A 15,943-nucleotide genomic window follows, 5' to 3' on the forward strand; every position below is an offset into this window, starting at 1 on the left:
CTTACATAGGACTGCAGGTAAGATTGTGTTACTTGTTTTAACTAGGACTGCGGGTGACTGCTGTGTTACTTGTGGTGTTACATAGGACTGCGAGTGATATTGTCATGTTGCTGTCTTACATAGGACTGCAGGTGACATTGTGTTGCTTGTGTTAACTAGGACTGTGGGTGACATCGCTGTGTTACATAGGACTGCAGGTGACATTGCTGTGTTACATAGGCCTGTGGGTGACATCACTGTGTTACTTAGGACTGAAGATGCCATTGTGTTACTTGTGGTGTTACATAGGACTGCAGGTGACATTGATGTGTTCCCTGTGGTCTTACATAGGACTGCAGGGGGCATTGCTGTGTTGCTGTTTTACATAGGACTGCAGGTGATATTGCTGTGTTACGTGTGGTGTTACACAGGTCTGCCGGGTCTCATTGCTGTGTTACATAGGACTGAAGGTGACATTGCTGTGTTCCCTGTGGTGTTAACTAGGACTGCGGGTGACATTACTGTGATACATAGGACTGCGGGTAACATTGCTGCGTTACATAGGTCTGCAGGTGATGTCACTACGTTACTTAGGACTGCAGATGCCATAGTTTGGTTACTTATGGTGTTACATAGGTCTGAAGGTGACGTTGCTGTTACTTGTGGTGTTACAGAGAACTGCAGGTGAAATTGTGTTACTTGTAGTGTTACATAGGACTGCAGATTACATTGTTGTGTTACATAGGACTGCGGGTGACATTGCTGTTTTCCCTGTGGCGTTACATAGGACTGCGGGAGACATCGCTGCGTTACATAGGCCTGCGGGTGACATCTGTGTTAATTAGGACTGCAGATGCCATTGTTCGGTTACTTATGGTGTTACATAGGACTGCAGGTGAAATTGCTCTGTTACATAGGACTGCAGGTGACATTGCTGTGTTCCCTGTGGTGTTACATAGGACTGCATGGGACATTCCTGCATTACTTGTGGTCCTGCAAAGGACTGCAGATTAAATTGCTGTTCCCTGTGGTGTTACATAGGACTGCAGGTGACCTTGCTGTGTTCCCTGTGGCGTTACATAGGACTACATTTGACATTCCTGTATTACTTGTGGTCCTGCGTAGGACTGCAGGTGGCATTGCTGTGTTCCCTGTGGCGTCACATAGGACTGCAGGTGACATTCCTGTATTACTTGTGGTTGTGCATAGGACTGCAGGTGGCATTGCTGTGTTCCCTGTGGCGTTACATAGGACTGCAGGTGACATTCCTGTATTACTTGTGGTTCTGCATAGGACTGCAGGTGGCATTGCTGTGTTCCCTGTGGTGTTACATAGGACTGCAGGTGACCTTGCTGTGTTCCCTGTGGCGTTACATAGGACTACATTTGACATTCCTGTATTACTTGTGGTCCTGCATAGGACTGCAGGTGGCATTGCTGTGTTCCCTGTGGTGTTACATAGGACTGCAGGTGACATTCCTGTATTACTTGTGGTTGTGCATAGGACTGCAGGTGGCATTGCTGTGTTCCCTGTGGTGTTACATAGGACTGCAGGTGACATTCCTGTATTACTTGTGGTTCTGCATAGGACTGCAGGTGGCATTGCTGTTTCCTGTGGCGTTACATAGGACTGCAGGGGGCATTACCTGTGTGGCTGGCGCTGAGGTTTTGTAGACAGAAGCGGCACTGAATAACGGTGCTCACCCAGGCAGAATAGATGAATAAATGCCTATACTGAAAACCCCAGAGGCTGAACTGGCAATATGGAGCCTGAGCCCAACATGTGTCGCCAACCAGGTCTCTTCGTCAGGGGTACACGCTGTTTTCTTATCGTCGCCCTTTACTTACTGTCCAGTTGTTTTTTGTTAGCAGTCTTTCACTTGCTCACGCACTTGTGTCCCCGATATCTGACTATTCTGTCCTGTGGTTCTTGCACGGTGTGCGCTCCGCCCCGGCTTGTTACTATATAGCAGTCGGTATTTCTATATATCACTAATTAGCTATTTATTATTGACTCGTGGTCTCTCTTGTATCTGATGCTGGGTATTACAATGGTGTGCTCACTGCTCTTCTGCAGGAGTGCTGCGTAGAGGCCGCCATTGTCCTTGGCCCACACGGTGGTGCCGCCGGCCGCCACTGACACGGGGGTCTCTGATTAACTCCCAATATACAGTCACTTACTGTTCTATGATTAGAGCAATTATCTTTAGGAAATATTCCACTGATATTTGTGACTGATAATTGGCGTTACTACGGTAATACGGTCGTTATCAGGCCGGCGTCATGACGTGCCGCAAGACTACAAGGTCAAGAATAAATACATGTGTCATCAATGTCAGAAGCGCTGCTTGCTGTCAGTGAATAGCGCCATGTGTCAGCATGCACCCCGCTGTCCTGAGATCACACTGCTTGCTGTCCAGGAATGGCGCCATTTGTCAGCATGCACCTCGCTGTCCTGAGATCACACTGCTTGCTGTCCAGGAATGGCGCCATTTGTCAGCATGCACCTCGCTGTCCTGAGATCACACTGCTTGCTGTCAGTGAATAGCGCCATGTGTCAGCATGCACCCCGCTGTCCTGAGATCACACTGCTTGCTGTCCAGGAATGGCGCCATTTGTCAGCATGCACCTCGCTGTCCTGAGATCACACTGCTTGCTGTCCAGGAATGGCGCCATTTGTCAGCATGCACCTCGCTGTCCTGAGATCACACTGCTTGCTGTCAATGAATAGCGCCATTTGTCAGCATGCACCTCGCTGTCCTGAGATCACACTGCTTGCTGTCCAGGAATGGCGCCATTTGTCAGCATGCACCTCGCTGTCCTGAGATCACACTGCTTGCTGTCCAGGAATGGCGCCATTTGTCAGCATGCACCTCGCTGTCCTGAGATCACACTGCTTGCTGTCCAGGAATGGCGCCATTTGTCAGCATGCACCTCGCTGTCCTGAGATCACACTGCTTGCTGTCAGTGAATAGCGCCATGTGTCAGCATGCACCCCGCTGTCCTGAGATCACACTGCTTGCTGTCCAGGAATGGCGCCATTTGTCAGCATGCACCTCGCTGTCCTGAGATCACACTGCTTGCTGTCCAGGAATGGCGCCATTTGTCAGCATGCACCTCGCTGTCCTGAGATCACACTGCTTGCTGTCAATGAATAGCGCCATTTGTCAGCATGCACCTCGCTGTCCTGAGATCACACTGCTTGCTGTCCAGGAATGGCGCCATTTGTCAGCATGCACCTCGCTGTCCTGAGATCACACTGCTTGCTGTCCAGGAATGGCGCCATTTGTCAGCATGCACCTCGCTGTCCTGAGATCACACTTCTTGCTGCCCAGGAATGGCGCCATGATCACACTGCTTGCTGCCCAGGAATGGCGCCATTTGTCAGCATGCACCTCGCTGTCCTGAGATCACACTGCTTGCTGCCCAGGAATGGCGCCATTTGTCAGCATGCACCTCGCTGTCCTGAGATCACACTGCTTGCTGTCAATGAATAGCGCCATTTGTCAGCATGCACCTCGCTGTCCTGAGATCACACTGCTTGCTGTCCAGGAATGGCGCCATTTGTCAGCATGCACCTCGCTGTCCTGAGATCACACTGCTTGCTGTCCAGGAATGGCGCCATTTGTCAGCATGCACCTCGCTGTCCTGAGATCACACTTCTTGCTGCCCAGGAATGGCGCCATGATCACACTGCTTGCTGCCCAGGAATGGCGCCATTTGTCAGCATGCACCTCGCTGTCCTGAGATCACACTGCTTGCTGCCCAGGAATGGCGCCATTTGTCAGCATGCACCTCGCTGTCCTGAGATCACACTGCTTGCTGCCCAGGAATGGCGCCATTTGTCAGCATGTACCTCGCTGTCCTGAGATCACACTGCTTGCTGCCCAGGAATGGCGCCATTTGTCAGCATGCACCTCGCTGTCCTGAGATCACACTTCTTGCTGCCCAGGAATGGCGCCATTTGTCAGCATGGACCTCGCTGTCCTGAGATCACACTGCTTGCTGCCCAGGAATGGCGCCATTTGTCAGCATGCACCTCGCTGTCCTGAGATCACACTGCTTGCTGTCCAGGAATGGCGCCATTTGTCAGCATGCACCTCGCTGTCCTGAGATCACACTGCTTGCTGTCAATGAATAGCGCCATTTGTCAGCATGCACCTCGCTGTCCTGAGATCACACTGCTTGCTGTCCAGGAATGGCGCCATTTGTCAGCATGCACCTCGCTGTCCTGAGATCACACTGCTTGCTGTCCAGGAATGGCGCCATTTGTCAGCATGCACCTCGCTGTCCTGAGATCACACTTCTTGCTGCCCAGGAATGGCGCCATGATCACACTGCTTGCTGCCCAGGAATGGCGCCATTTGTCAGCATGCACCTCGCTGTCCTGAGATCACACTGCTTGCTGCCCAGGAATGGCGCCATTTGTCAGCATGCACCTCGCTGTCCTGAGATCACACTGCTTGCTGCCCAGGAATGGCGCCATTTGTCAGCATGTACCTCGCTGTCCTGAGATCACACTGCTTGCTGCCCAGGAATGGCGCCATTTGTCAGCATGCACCTCGCTGTCCTGAGATCACACTTCTTGCTGCCCAGGAATGGCGCCATTTGTCAGCATGGACCTCGCTGTCCTGAGATCACACTTCCTGCTGCCCAGGAATGGCGCCATTTCTCAGCATGCACCTCGCTGTCCTGAGATCACACTGCTTGCTGCCCAGGAATGGCGCCATTTGTCAGCATGCACCTCGCTGTCCTGAGATCACACTTCCTGCTGCCCAGGAATGGCGCCATTTCTCAGCATGCACCTCGCTGTCCTGAGATCACACTGCTTGCTGCCCAAGAATGGCGCCATTTGTCAGCATGCACCTCGCTGTCCTGAGATCACACTGCTTGCTGTCCAGGAATGGCACCATTTCTCAGCATGCACCTCGCTGTCTTGAGATCACACTGCTTGCTGTCCAGGAATGGCGCCATTTGTCAGCATGCACCTCGCTGTCCTGAGATCACACTGCTTGCTGTCAGTGAATAGCGCCATTTGTCAGCATGCACCTCGCTGTCCTGAGATCACACTGCTTGCTGTCCAGGAATGGCGCCATTTGTCAGCATGCACCTCGCTGTCCTGAGATCACACTGCTTGCTGTCCAGGAATGGCGCCATTTGTCAGCATGCACCTCGCTGTCCTGAGATCACACTTCTTGCTGCCCAGGAATGGCGCCATTTGTCAGCATGCACCTCGCTGTCCTGAGGTCACACTGCTTGCTGCCCAGGAATGGCGCCATTTGTCAGCATGCACCTCGCTGTCCTGAGATCACACTGCTTGCTGCCCAGGAATGGCGCCATTTGTCAGCATGCACCTCGCTGTCCTGAGATCACACTGCTTGCTGTCAGTGAATAGCGCCATTTGTCAGCATGTACCTCGCTGTCCTGAGATCACACTGCTTGCTGTCCAGGAATGGCGCCATTTCTCAGCATGCACCTCGCTGTCCTGAGATCACACTTCTTGCTGCCCAGGAATGGTGCCATTTGTCAGCATGGACCTCGCTGTCCTGAGATCACACTTCTTGCTGCCCAGGAATGGCGCCATTTGTCAGCATGCACCTCGCTGTCCTGAGATCACACTTCTTGCTGCCCAGGAATGGCGCCATTTCTCAGCATGCACCTCGCTGTCCTGAGATCACACTGCTTGCTGCCCAGGAATGGCGCCATTTGTCAGCATGCACCTCACTGTCCTGAGATCGCACTGCTTTCTGTCAGTAAATAGCGCCATTTGTCAGCATGCACCTCGCTGTCCTGAGATCACATTGCTTGCTGTCAGTGAATGGGAATAGTCAGAAACATTTTATGGCTGAAGGTTTGTATGAATTGTATCCAGTCTGTGCAAACTGACACACTGTAACAAACTGTCAGGGCCAGCGAGAGCGCTCTGCTGCTGATGGGTTCAGCTCACACAGGAATGTCTGTGTTGGATACAAGTGTAACAGAACCTCAGCTGTGACACATTTAGGGTGCACTCATCCACCAGGATCTGGGATATGAACCCTTTCTGGAGTGTGTGGTTGCCCCGTACACCCCCATATTCCCGCAAACTGGAGGACCCCTTTACTTGAGGACTTACTGTTGCTTCTTGGTCAGCTCCTGCTCTTTCTGCACCAGGTCCTGTTTTAGGGAAGCCAGCATCTCCACACTGACGTCCACCTGCCTGGTCAGCTCGGAGGCCCGGTCCTCCAGCTCCTGCTTCTCCAGCCCCAACCGTACGCTCTCCTTCTTGGCATTCTCCAGCTCCGAGCTCTTCCTTTCCAGCTCCACCTGCAGTCGTCCCACTTGGGTGGCGATTTTCTGCTCCACCTCCTCGGTCAGCTTTTCCAGGCGCTTGTCTACTTCCAGCTTCTCGAATGCCCTGACTTTCAGTCTGGCCAGACCTTCCTCGTAGGCGGCGTCCACAGCCGCAGAGGCCGCGGCAGCCGCTGCCACCGCTGCCGGGGGAGGGGAGTGGGATGCCATGGTTGTTTTGGTAAAAATGTCACCTAGTGGGATCTCAAGCTCTTGGGTGAAATGTGTTGATGCTTGGCTGCAGTCTTCGGCTTGGACTAATTCCCGCGTAAACCTCTGCTCCTTGCCCTGGAAAGACGTGCTCTCAAAGACCTCCCTACGGTGGGCAGGGGTCAACAAGGCAGTCTCACTGGTCAGGGGGAAGACGGCGCCACAGATGCTGTTGGTCTTGGCTAAGACATAGAGGGTCTCGAAGGTGTGGCTGAATTCCAGGTGGGACTTCAGGGAGTCCAGGTTCTGGAAACGTTTATGCTCACCGCACCTTGGACATCGATAGGGAAGATCCAAAGAGGCCATGCCTCAGCTCAGAAGAGGGTGCTGGTCCGTCAGCCCTAAACCGAGCAGGATGGCACGGAGGGTCATGGTGTACCGGGGACTCTTGATGGGTCACAACAGCGGGGAGAGCAAGACTTCAACAGTTTGGGCCAAGAAGAGCTCATCTCTGTAGTCAGAGCGATGGAAGCGACGGCACCAGGGACCTGTCACGTCAGAGGATCACCCGAACCACACCGGATCTGCCTCATCGGCCTGTAGGGAGAGAGAGAGGAAACAAGTCACACGTCTGCTCCGAGCACCGGGAGAGCGCTGAAAACTTCTGCAACTGCCCTGCAGACCACAGCCCCCCCCAAGCAACGAAATGTCACAACATTTTTGCGCAATGCAAAGTTGCACAAACAATTGACATTACACATCACAGAAGGTGAAGACATCACACATCATGGAAGATGAGGACATTACACATCACAGAAGGTGAAGACATCACACATCATGGAAGATGAAGACATCACACATTATGGAAGATGAAGACATCACACATCATGGAAGATGAAGACATCACACATCATGGAAGATGATGACATCACACATCATGGAAGATGAGGACATCACACATCATGGAAGATGAGGACATCACACATCATGGAAGATGAGGACATCACACATCATGGAAGATGAGGACATCACACATCATGGAAGATGATGACATCACACATCATGGAAGATGAAGACATCACACATCATGGAAGATGATGACATCACACATCATGGAAGATGAAGACATCACACATCATGGAAGATGAAGACATCACACATCATGGAAGATGAGGACATCACACATCATGGAAGATGATGACATCACACATCATGGAAGATGAGGACATCACACATCATGGAAGATGATGACATCACACATCATGAAAGATGAAGACATCACACATCATGGAAGATGAAGACATCACACATCATGGAAGATGAAGACATCACACATCATGGAAGATGATGACATCACACATCATGGAAGACGATGACATCACACATCATGGAAGATGATGACATCACACATCATGGAAGATGAAGACATCACACATCATGGAAGATGAAGACATCACACATCATGGAAGATGATGACATCACACATCATGGAAGACGATGACATCACACATCATGGAAGATGATGACATCACAACGAGGCCACACAAAGGACAAACCTTAACTGACAATGACTTCACACACCACGGCGGACGATGAGGTCACACACCACAGATGACAATGAGGTCACACACTACGGCAGACTATCACATTGCAAAATGCAGCATTGTGTGACGTCACATTGTGTGACAATGACATCACACAATGCAGCAGGTGACGCCACACAATGCAGTGTTCGGTGAGGTCATGATGAGGTGACAATGATGTCACACAACACGACGGACGATGAGGTCACACACCACAACGTATAATTATGTCACACGCCACGGCGGACAATGACCTCACACACCACGGCGTATAATGACGTCACACACCACGGTGGACGATGACCTCACTCACCAAGGTGTATAATGTCACACACCATAGTGGACGATGAGGTCACACACCATGGCGTATAATGACGTCACACACCACGGTGGACGATGACCTCACACACCATGGCATATAATGATGTCACACTCCACAGCAGACGATGAGGTCACACACCACAACGTATAATTATGTCACACGCCACGGCGGACAATGACCTCACACACCACGGCTTATAATGACGTCACACACCATAGTGGACGATGAGGTCACACACCACGGCAGATGATGATGTCACACACCATAGTGGACGATGACCTCACACACCACGGCGGACGATCGATGATGTCATACATCATGGCGGACGATGATGTCACACACCACAGCAGATACCATGATCTAGTAATGTGTGGCATTATTGGTTGGTCACTATATGGCAGCAATGTGTACTGTTTCTTTTTAGGTGTGTGTAGTTTTCAGTATCAGTATATGGCGGTACTATACATAGGTGTGACGCCTCTGGCAATACGTCCAAGAGTGGACCCCCTGGATCGCGGATCCGGAGCCCCTGGGCCGAGCGCACCTGGTGAAGACCGACCCCTGTACAGGGATCGTTAGGGGCAGGACCACAGGGGGCGGAACCGCGACAGCCGGAGCCAGCAGGGACGACTCGGAGGACTGGCAGACAGAGCAGGAGTAGCGGGGAGGAAGGCAGAAGGTGATGGCAGGAAGACTACAGGAAAGGTACAGGGAGGACCACGGAAGGAGACAGGCTGACGGACAAGGACCAGGAACAGGGCAGACAACGGAGCAACAAGGATAGGCAGGGAACACTGAAAAAGGTGAGGCCGATGGGTGCTGCGAGTCACAAACAATCATCAGGCGCCCTCAGAATGGAGCGGGCGCCTGATATATGCGGAGACCGGAAGTGCGCCCTACAGACCCTCCCCTAGCGACGCCCCCTGCCAACAGAGGCCGGAGGAACGCGCGCGCGCGGCCTAAGGCCGGCGCGGTTACCCGCAGCAGAGCGGCAAGCAGCGCGGAAGGACGCGCGAGCAGGGGGAGGCAGGTGAGAGGAAGCTGCGGCGGGCACCGCCGCTAAAGGGGCATCGGCGGGTACGGCCGCCGATGTCACAGTACCCCCTCCCATATGCCCTCTCCTTCTGAGGCTGGTCAGAAATCTTTTCATGATAAGGGGGGCATCGACATTTTCTCGGGGCTCCCAGGACCTCTCCTCTGGGCCAAAACCCTTCCAGTCGATAAGAAAAAGAGTTTTACCCTTGACCCTTTTCATAGCCAGGATGTCCTTTACTTCAAAGACATTGTTAGAACAAATGGGCGAGGGAGAAGACATGGAGGTTGGTTGGAACCGATTCAAGACCACAGGTTTGAGGAGCGAGATATGGAAGGCGTTAGGGACCCGGAGTGACGCCGGCAACCTCAATTTGTAGGCTACCTTGTTAATGCGCCCAAGTATTTCAAAAGGCCCGATGTACCGAGGACTTAATTTGTAAGCAGGGGCCTTCAGGCGGATATGTTTGGTAGAAAGCCAGACTTTGTCCCCGGGCTGGTACGGGGGTAGATCCCTTCGTCTTTTGTCCGCGTGTCTCTTAATTCGGACGTTGGCCAGCTCGAGCGCCTCTCTGGTCTCCTTCCAAATTTGTGAAAACTCCTTGGCGAGAGTGTCTGCTGCAGGAACTCCGGATGATGCGGAAAAGGGCAATGGAACCCCAGGATTTAGCCCAGTTACCACAAAGAACGGTGTCTTGGACGTTGATTCGCTGGAATGATTATTATGAGCGAATTCCGCCCAAGGAAGAAGAGAGACCCAATTATCTTGATGGGCGTTAGAAAAGTGGCGTAGGTAGGTGGTCAGAATTTGGTTAATCCGTTCCACTTGGCCGTTGGTTTGAGGATGATACGCTGAGGAGAAGTCGAGAGACGTGCCCAGGAGCCGACAGAGGGCCCTCCAGAATCGGGAAGTAAACTGGACCCCACGATCGGTCACGATTCGCAGAGGGAGACCATGTAGCCGGAACACGTGGTGGATAAAGATTTCGGCCAACTTTGGAGCAGATGGCAGTCCGACCAGGGGAATAAAATGGGCCATTTTGGAAAAGCGGTCAGCGACGACCAAGATGGTAGTGCATCCTGCAGAGCGGGGCAGATCAGTCACGAAGTCCATGGCGATTTGCTGCCAAGGAGCCTCTGGCACAGGCAACGGATGAAGGAGGCCGGAGGGCAGAGTCCTTGGAATCTTGTTCTGAGCACAAGTCCTGCAGGAGGCTACAAAGTCCTTTGCATCCTGGTGGAGAGAGGACCACCAGTAATACCGGGACAGAAGCAAAAGAGTCTTCTTAATCCCAACGTGCCCAGCAACCTTGGAAGAATGACCCCAGCGCAGTACTTCCAGACGTTTGTTTGGAGGAACGAAGGTCTTGCCAGGCGGAGGGTCAGAGAACCTCACGGGGGCCACGGAGATAACTTTAGCCGGCTCGATGATATAAGATGGGTCCTCCTCCTTCTCTGGTGGCTGCAAAGACCTGGAAAGCGCGTCAGCTTTGATGTTCTTACTGCCGGGCCGGAAATGGAGCTTAAACTCAAAACGGGAAAAATACAGAGCCCACCTGGCTTGTCTGGAGTTGAGTCTCTGGGCAGATTGCAAGTAGGCCAGGTTTTTGTGGTCCGTGAAGATAGTAAAGGGGTGCACTGCCCCCTCGAGCAGATATCGCCATTCCTCCAGCGCCATCTTAATGGCCAATAATTCCCGGTCCCCAATGGAGTAGTTGCACTCCGCGGGAGAAAAGGATTTGGAGAAGAACCCGCAGGGGACAAGACGTCCAGATGGAGCCTGTTGGGAGAGAACTGCCCCAGCTCCAGTGGAGGAGGCGTCAACTTCCAGGATGAAGGGCCTACTAGCCACTGGACGGTGTAAGATCGGAGCAGAGGCAAACGAGCGCTTCAGGGTCAGAAAGGCGTCCTCGGCTTCAGAAGGCCAGACGTTAGGCTTCGTCCCCTTACGGGTCAGGATCGTAATGGGCTTGGTGACTGTAGAGAAGTGGGGTACAAACTGCCGGTAATAATTAGCGAAGCCGAGGAAACGCTGGATGGCCTTTATGCCAACTGGACGAGGCCACTGGAGTACCGCGGACAGCTTCTCCGGATCCATCCTAAGACCGGACTCCGTGATGATATACCCCAAGAAGGGTAAGGCTGTTTGCTCAAAAAGGCACTTCTCGATCTTGGCGTAAAGACGATTTTCTCGAAGGCGCTGCAGGACCATGCGTACACTTCTCCGATGGGAGGAGAGGTCGGTCGAGAAAACGAGGATATCGTCCAAATACACCACCACGCAGGAATAGAGTAGGTCTCGGAACACCTCATTTACGAATTCCTGAAACACCGCTGGAGCATTGCAGAGACCGAACGGCATGACCAAGTATTCATAATGGCCGTCCCGGGTATTGAAGGCCGTCTTCCACTCGTCCCCCGCTCGGATTCGGACTAAGTTGTAAGCTCCCCGCAGATCCAACTTCGTGAAGATTCTGGCCCCCCTCAGCCGGTCGAAGAGTTCAGGAATCAGCGGGAGCGGGTACCGGTTTTTAACCGTGATGTTGTTCAGGCCCCGGTAATCAATACAAGGTCGCAGGGACCCATCTTTCTTCCGGACGAAGAAGAAGCCTGCGCCCGCAGGGGACGAGGACTTCCGGATGAACCCCTTGGCCAGATTTTCCTGTATATATTCCGACATAGCCGAGGTCTCTGCTGGGGACAAAGGATAAGTTCTCCCTCTGGGAGGAGTGGCACCAGGAACTAGGTCGATAGGGCAGTCATAGGAGCGATGAGGGGGTAAGGAATCCGCCTCCTTCTTGCTAAACACGTCGGCAAACGTGTGATAGGGTGCGGGTAGACCCGGGAGGTCGGCAGGCTTCAAGCATGGACGGGGACGCGTGAGAGCCCGTAGGCAGTGCTCCTGGCAGGAGTGCCCCCAACGGAGAACTTCCCCAGAGCGCCAGTCAATCACAGGCTCGTGCCGTCTGAGCCAGGGAAGCCCTAGGAGAACAGCATGGGCTAGTTGTGGCAAGACATAGAAGGCAATCTTCTCGAGGTGGAGAGCTCCGATTTGAAGGTCTACTTCGGCGGTAACCATGGTGATGAGTCCGGGTAAAGGTTTACCGTCAACGGAGGAAATAGCGCGAGGGTTCTTCAATACCAACACCGGAATCTGAAGTTTATCAACCTCCTCCTGGCGGATGAAATTACCGGCAGCACCCGAGTCCACATACGCCTCCACAGATCCACGCCCCCGACCTGTAATTAGCAAAGCAGAAAGGGTAAGGGGAAGAGAGGAATTTTGATCACCTAGGGGGTCCTCTCTTACCTGACCTAGGTGGAGGCATTTCCCGATCTCTCTGGCTTCTCCGGACAAGTACGCACAAAATGGTTGGCACCCCCACAGTACAGGCAGAGACCCTTGGTCATCCTCTCCCTGCGGCGTTGCTCGGACAGCCTGACACGATCGACCTGCATAGGCTCAGGAGCGGTGCTAACGGGAGATACCGGGAAACGGGGGACAGGGGCCTGATACAGCCTAAAGGACCTCCTCTCTCCGACTGCCTCTCGAGCGCGCTCCTGAAAGCGGAGGTCTATGCGAGTGGCTAGCGAAATAAGGTCCTCCAGAGTGGTGGGAGTGTCACGCCCGGCAAGCTCATCCTTGATCTTACTGGAGAGGCCTCTCCAAAAGGCTCCTACCAGAGCCTCATTGTTCCACCCCAACTCAGAAGCGAGGGTCCGGAAGCGGATGGCATATTGCCCCACTGTGAGGGAACCCTGGCGGAGGTTAAAAAGGGCCTCAGTGGAGGACGCTAAGCGACCCGGTTCATCGAATACCTTGCGAAAGGTTTCTAAGAAGGTCTGTATGCTTAACACGACGGGATCATCTCTCTCCCATAAGGGGTTTACCCAGGACAGGGCCTCACCCTCGAGATGGGACACAACGAACGCCACCTTGGCGCGGTCAGTGGGGTACTGAAGGGGGGCAAGCTCAAAATGTAGCCTGCATTGATTTAAAAAGCCCCGGCATAACTTGGGATCTCCACTGTACCTGGGGGGTTTGCCCAGACGGGGAGCCGGGGTAGAGGCTACATCCGGGGAGGAAGTTGCAGCGGCAGCAGAGGATTGCAGGGCCTGTAATCGGTCATCCACGGATGCCATGTAACCCAAGATGTGGGATTGGGTGTCGCGCTGCTGCGCGAGCTCCTGCTGAAGGCTGACTAAGAGGGGAGCGTGTCCGGGGTCAGAGGTCTGCAGGGCGGACAACCGGGTGTCCATAGACTTCATAAAGGACATTATCCGGCTCTGATTTTCACGAAGGAAAAGTAATTCCTTTTGTGTGGTGGCAGCGGCACCGGCGGGATCCATGGCCTGATGATACTGTGACGCCTCTGGCAATACGTCCAAGAGTGGACCCCCTGGATCGCGGATCCGGAGCCCCTGGGCCGAGCGCACCTGGTGAAGACCGACCCCTGTACAGGGATCGTTAGGGGCAGGACCACAGGGGGCGGAACCGCGACAGCCGGAGCCAGCAGGGACGACTCGGAGGACTGGCAGACAGAGCAGGAGTAGCGGGGAGGAAGGCAGAAGGTGATGGCAGGAAGACTACAGGAAAGGTACAGGGAGGACCACGGAAGGAGACAGGCTGACGGACAAGGACCAGGAACAGGGCAGACAACGGAGCAACAAGGATAGGCAGGGAACACTGAAAAAGGTGAGGCCGATGGGTGCTGCGAGTCACAAACAATCATCAGGCGCCCTCAGAATGGAGCGGGCGCCTGATATATGCGGAGACCGGAAGTGCGCCCTACAGACCCTCCCCTAGCGACGCCCCCTGCCAACAGAGGCCGGAGGAACGCGCGCGCGCGGCCTAAGGCCGGCGCGGTTACCCGCAGCAGAGCGGCAAGCAGCGCGGAAGGACGCGCGAGCAGGGGGAGGCAGGTGAGAGGAAGCTGCGGCGGGCACCGCCGCTAAAGGGGCATCGGCGGGTACGGCCGCCGATGTCACAATAGGACACTACATGACAGCGCTATTTATATATTGTTGACTACAATTCATGAACTGTTGTGGATTTTCTTCTGGGGCCGTGCTGTGCCCTGGAGCCTGCGCAGAGCGCACTACATACATGTGATCCAGACGTATATATAGATCTGAGCCCACTGTCATGATAAGTGACGGAAACTACTCGGACGCCGTCTTTGTATCGTGTGCTAGTAACTTGCATGTACGGTGATTGGGTCCACCACATTGCTGATAAGGCTGAGGACTGCAGAATAAAGCCTGAGTGTGAGCAGGTGCCATCCCAGGACTGAGGATGTGGGGGGGCAGGAGGCCGGCGGGGTCTTGTCAGATATTATGGGTGTCAGGACCGGTTTATGGGATAATGCTTAGTGAGTGGCGGGCGCAGGGTGATGGCGGAGGATTCGGGGAGACTAGATGCTGTGTGACAGCCGGAAAGTCTCTGCCCTCCCCCTGTAGACACCACAGGGGGCTCCTGTCACAGCGATCCCAGCCCCCCACCATCAAGGCAGCGGCTGAGGCTGGAGGACCAGGAAGGCAATGTCCGCCACCTACTCCCTAGAAAACACAAAGCTCAAGAAAGCAGCAGTATCTGGTCAAGGCATCCGTTCCCAGGAAAGCTGTGTGCCGCCATTATAGAGGAATACACTGGGGTCAGCTAACCTCATCCACCCTGGTCACCCTGCGCCCACCACTGTCTTCTGGTTTACCCCCTTCTCCATGCTTTACACTGCATCACTTCTCCATTACAGCACAGCTATGATGAGAGACTCCAGATTAGCAGCACTGGATACTGGAGTCTGGTGTAAAACCTGCCGCGTAACACGCAGAGCCATGAAGTGTAACCCGTTCTGGACCATTCACCCATGACACCCCGACCTGAGACCCCACAGACGTCGGTCCCAGGACCCTCAGGAATAGAACTAAAAAGGAAATTCAAGAAAAGGTAAAAAAAAACAACTAATCCCTCAGCGCCTGCCGCAGCGGCGTGATGAAGGAACTGGAGCGGATTTGTGGGTGATCTCAGCACTGGATGGCGGAAGCGTTCATCTTATTTATAGTTATTGGAAATGTTCCATTTACAGGCGACACCACAGAGGGAGGAATAATCACAGGAGCTACCCCAAATAACGAGGCGCGAGCCGCCCAGCCGGAGTGTGAGCTCTGTATCTGCTGCTCCATCAGAAAGTCATGGCTAGATCCTTTACATAACGGACGCTAGATCCACCTGAGAAAGCACTCAGCAGATCACACTAGATCACACTAGCATTGATGGGATCCATCAGGCGGCGTCATGGCCAGAAATGTACGTACCAGATACTGATGATGGAGGCGACGGGCGGTCACCAGATACTGAAGATGGAGGAGACGGGCAGTCACCAGATACTGATGATGGAGGTGACGGGCGGTCACCAGATACTGATGATGGAGGTGACGGGCGGTCACCAGATACTGATGATGGAGGCGACGGGCGGTCACCAGATACTGAAGATGGAGGAGACGGGCAGTCACCAGATACTGATGATGGAGGTGACGGGCGGTCACCA

The 15,943-nt window shown here is 53.6% G+C and overlaps 1 protein-coding gene across 2 annotated transcripts in view; it reads right to left on the minus strand.

Annotated features, from left to right (window-relative positions):
* The window catches only part of FBXO41 (F-box protein 41), a 199,284-nt gene that overhangs the window by 82,445 nt on the left and 100,896 nt on the right, over positions 1–15,943 (minus strand). For both annotated transcript variants that reach the window (XR_012226720.1, XM_073559915.1), the window contains exon 2: positions 6,094–7,055. Coding sequence is in view for 1 of the 2 variants with exons in the window: in XM_073559915.1 (XP_073416016.1) it covers positions 6,094–6,824 (731 nt within the window). In the remaining variant the exon portion in view is untranslated. The remainder of the gene's footprint in view (positions 1–6,093; positions 7,056–15,943) is intronic.

The sequence above is a fragment of the Dendrobates tinctorius genome, unplaced genomic scaffold (genome assembly GCF_039654945.1).
Source record: "Dendrobates tinctorius isolate UK_male_01 unplaced genomic scaffold, ASM3965494v1 ptg000282l, whole genome shotgun sequence".
NCBI classification, from domain to species: Eukaryota; Metazoa; Chordata; class Amphibia; order Anura; family Dendrobatidae; genus Dendrobates; species Dendrobates tinctorius.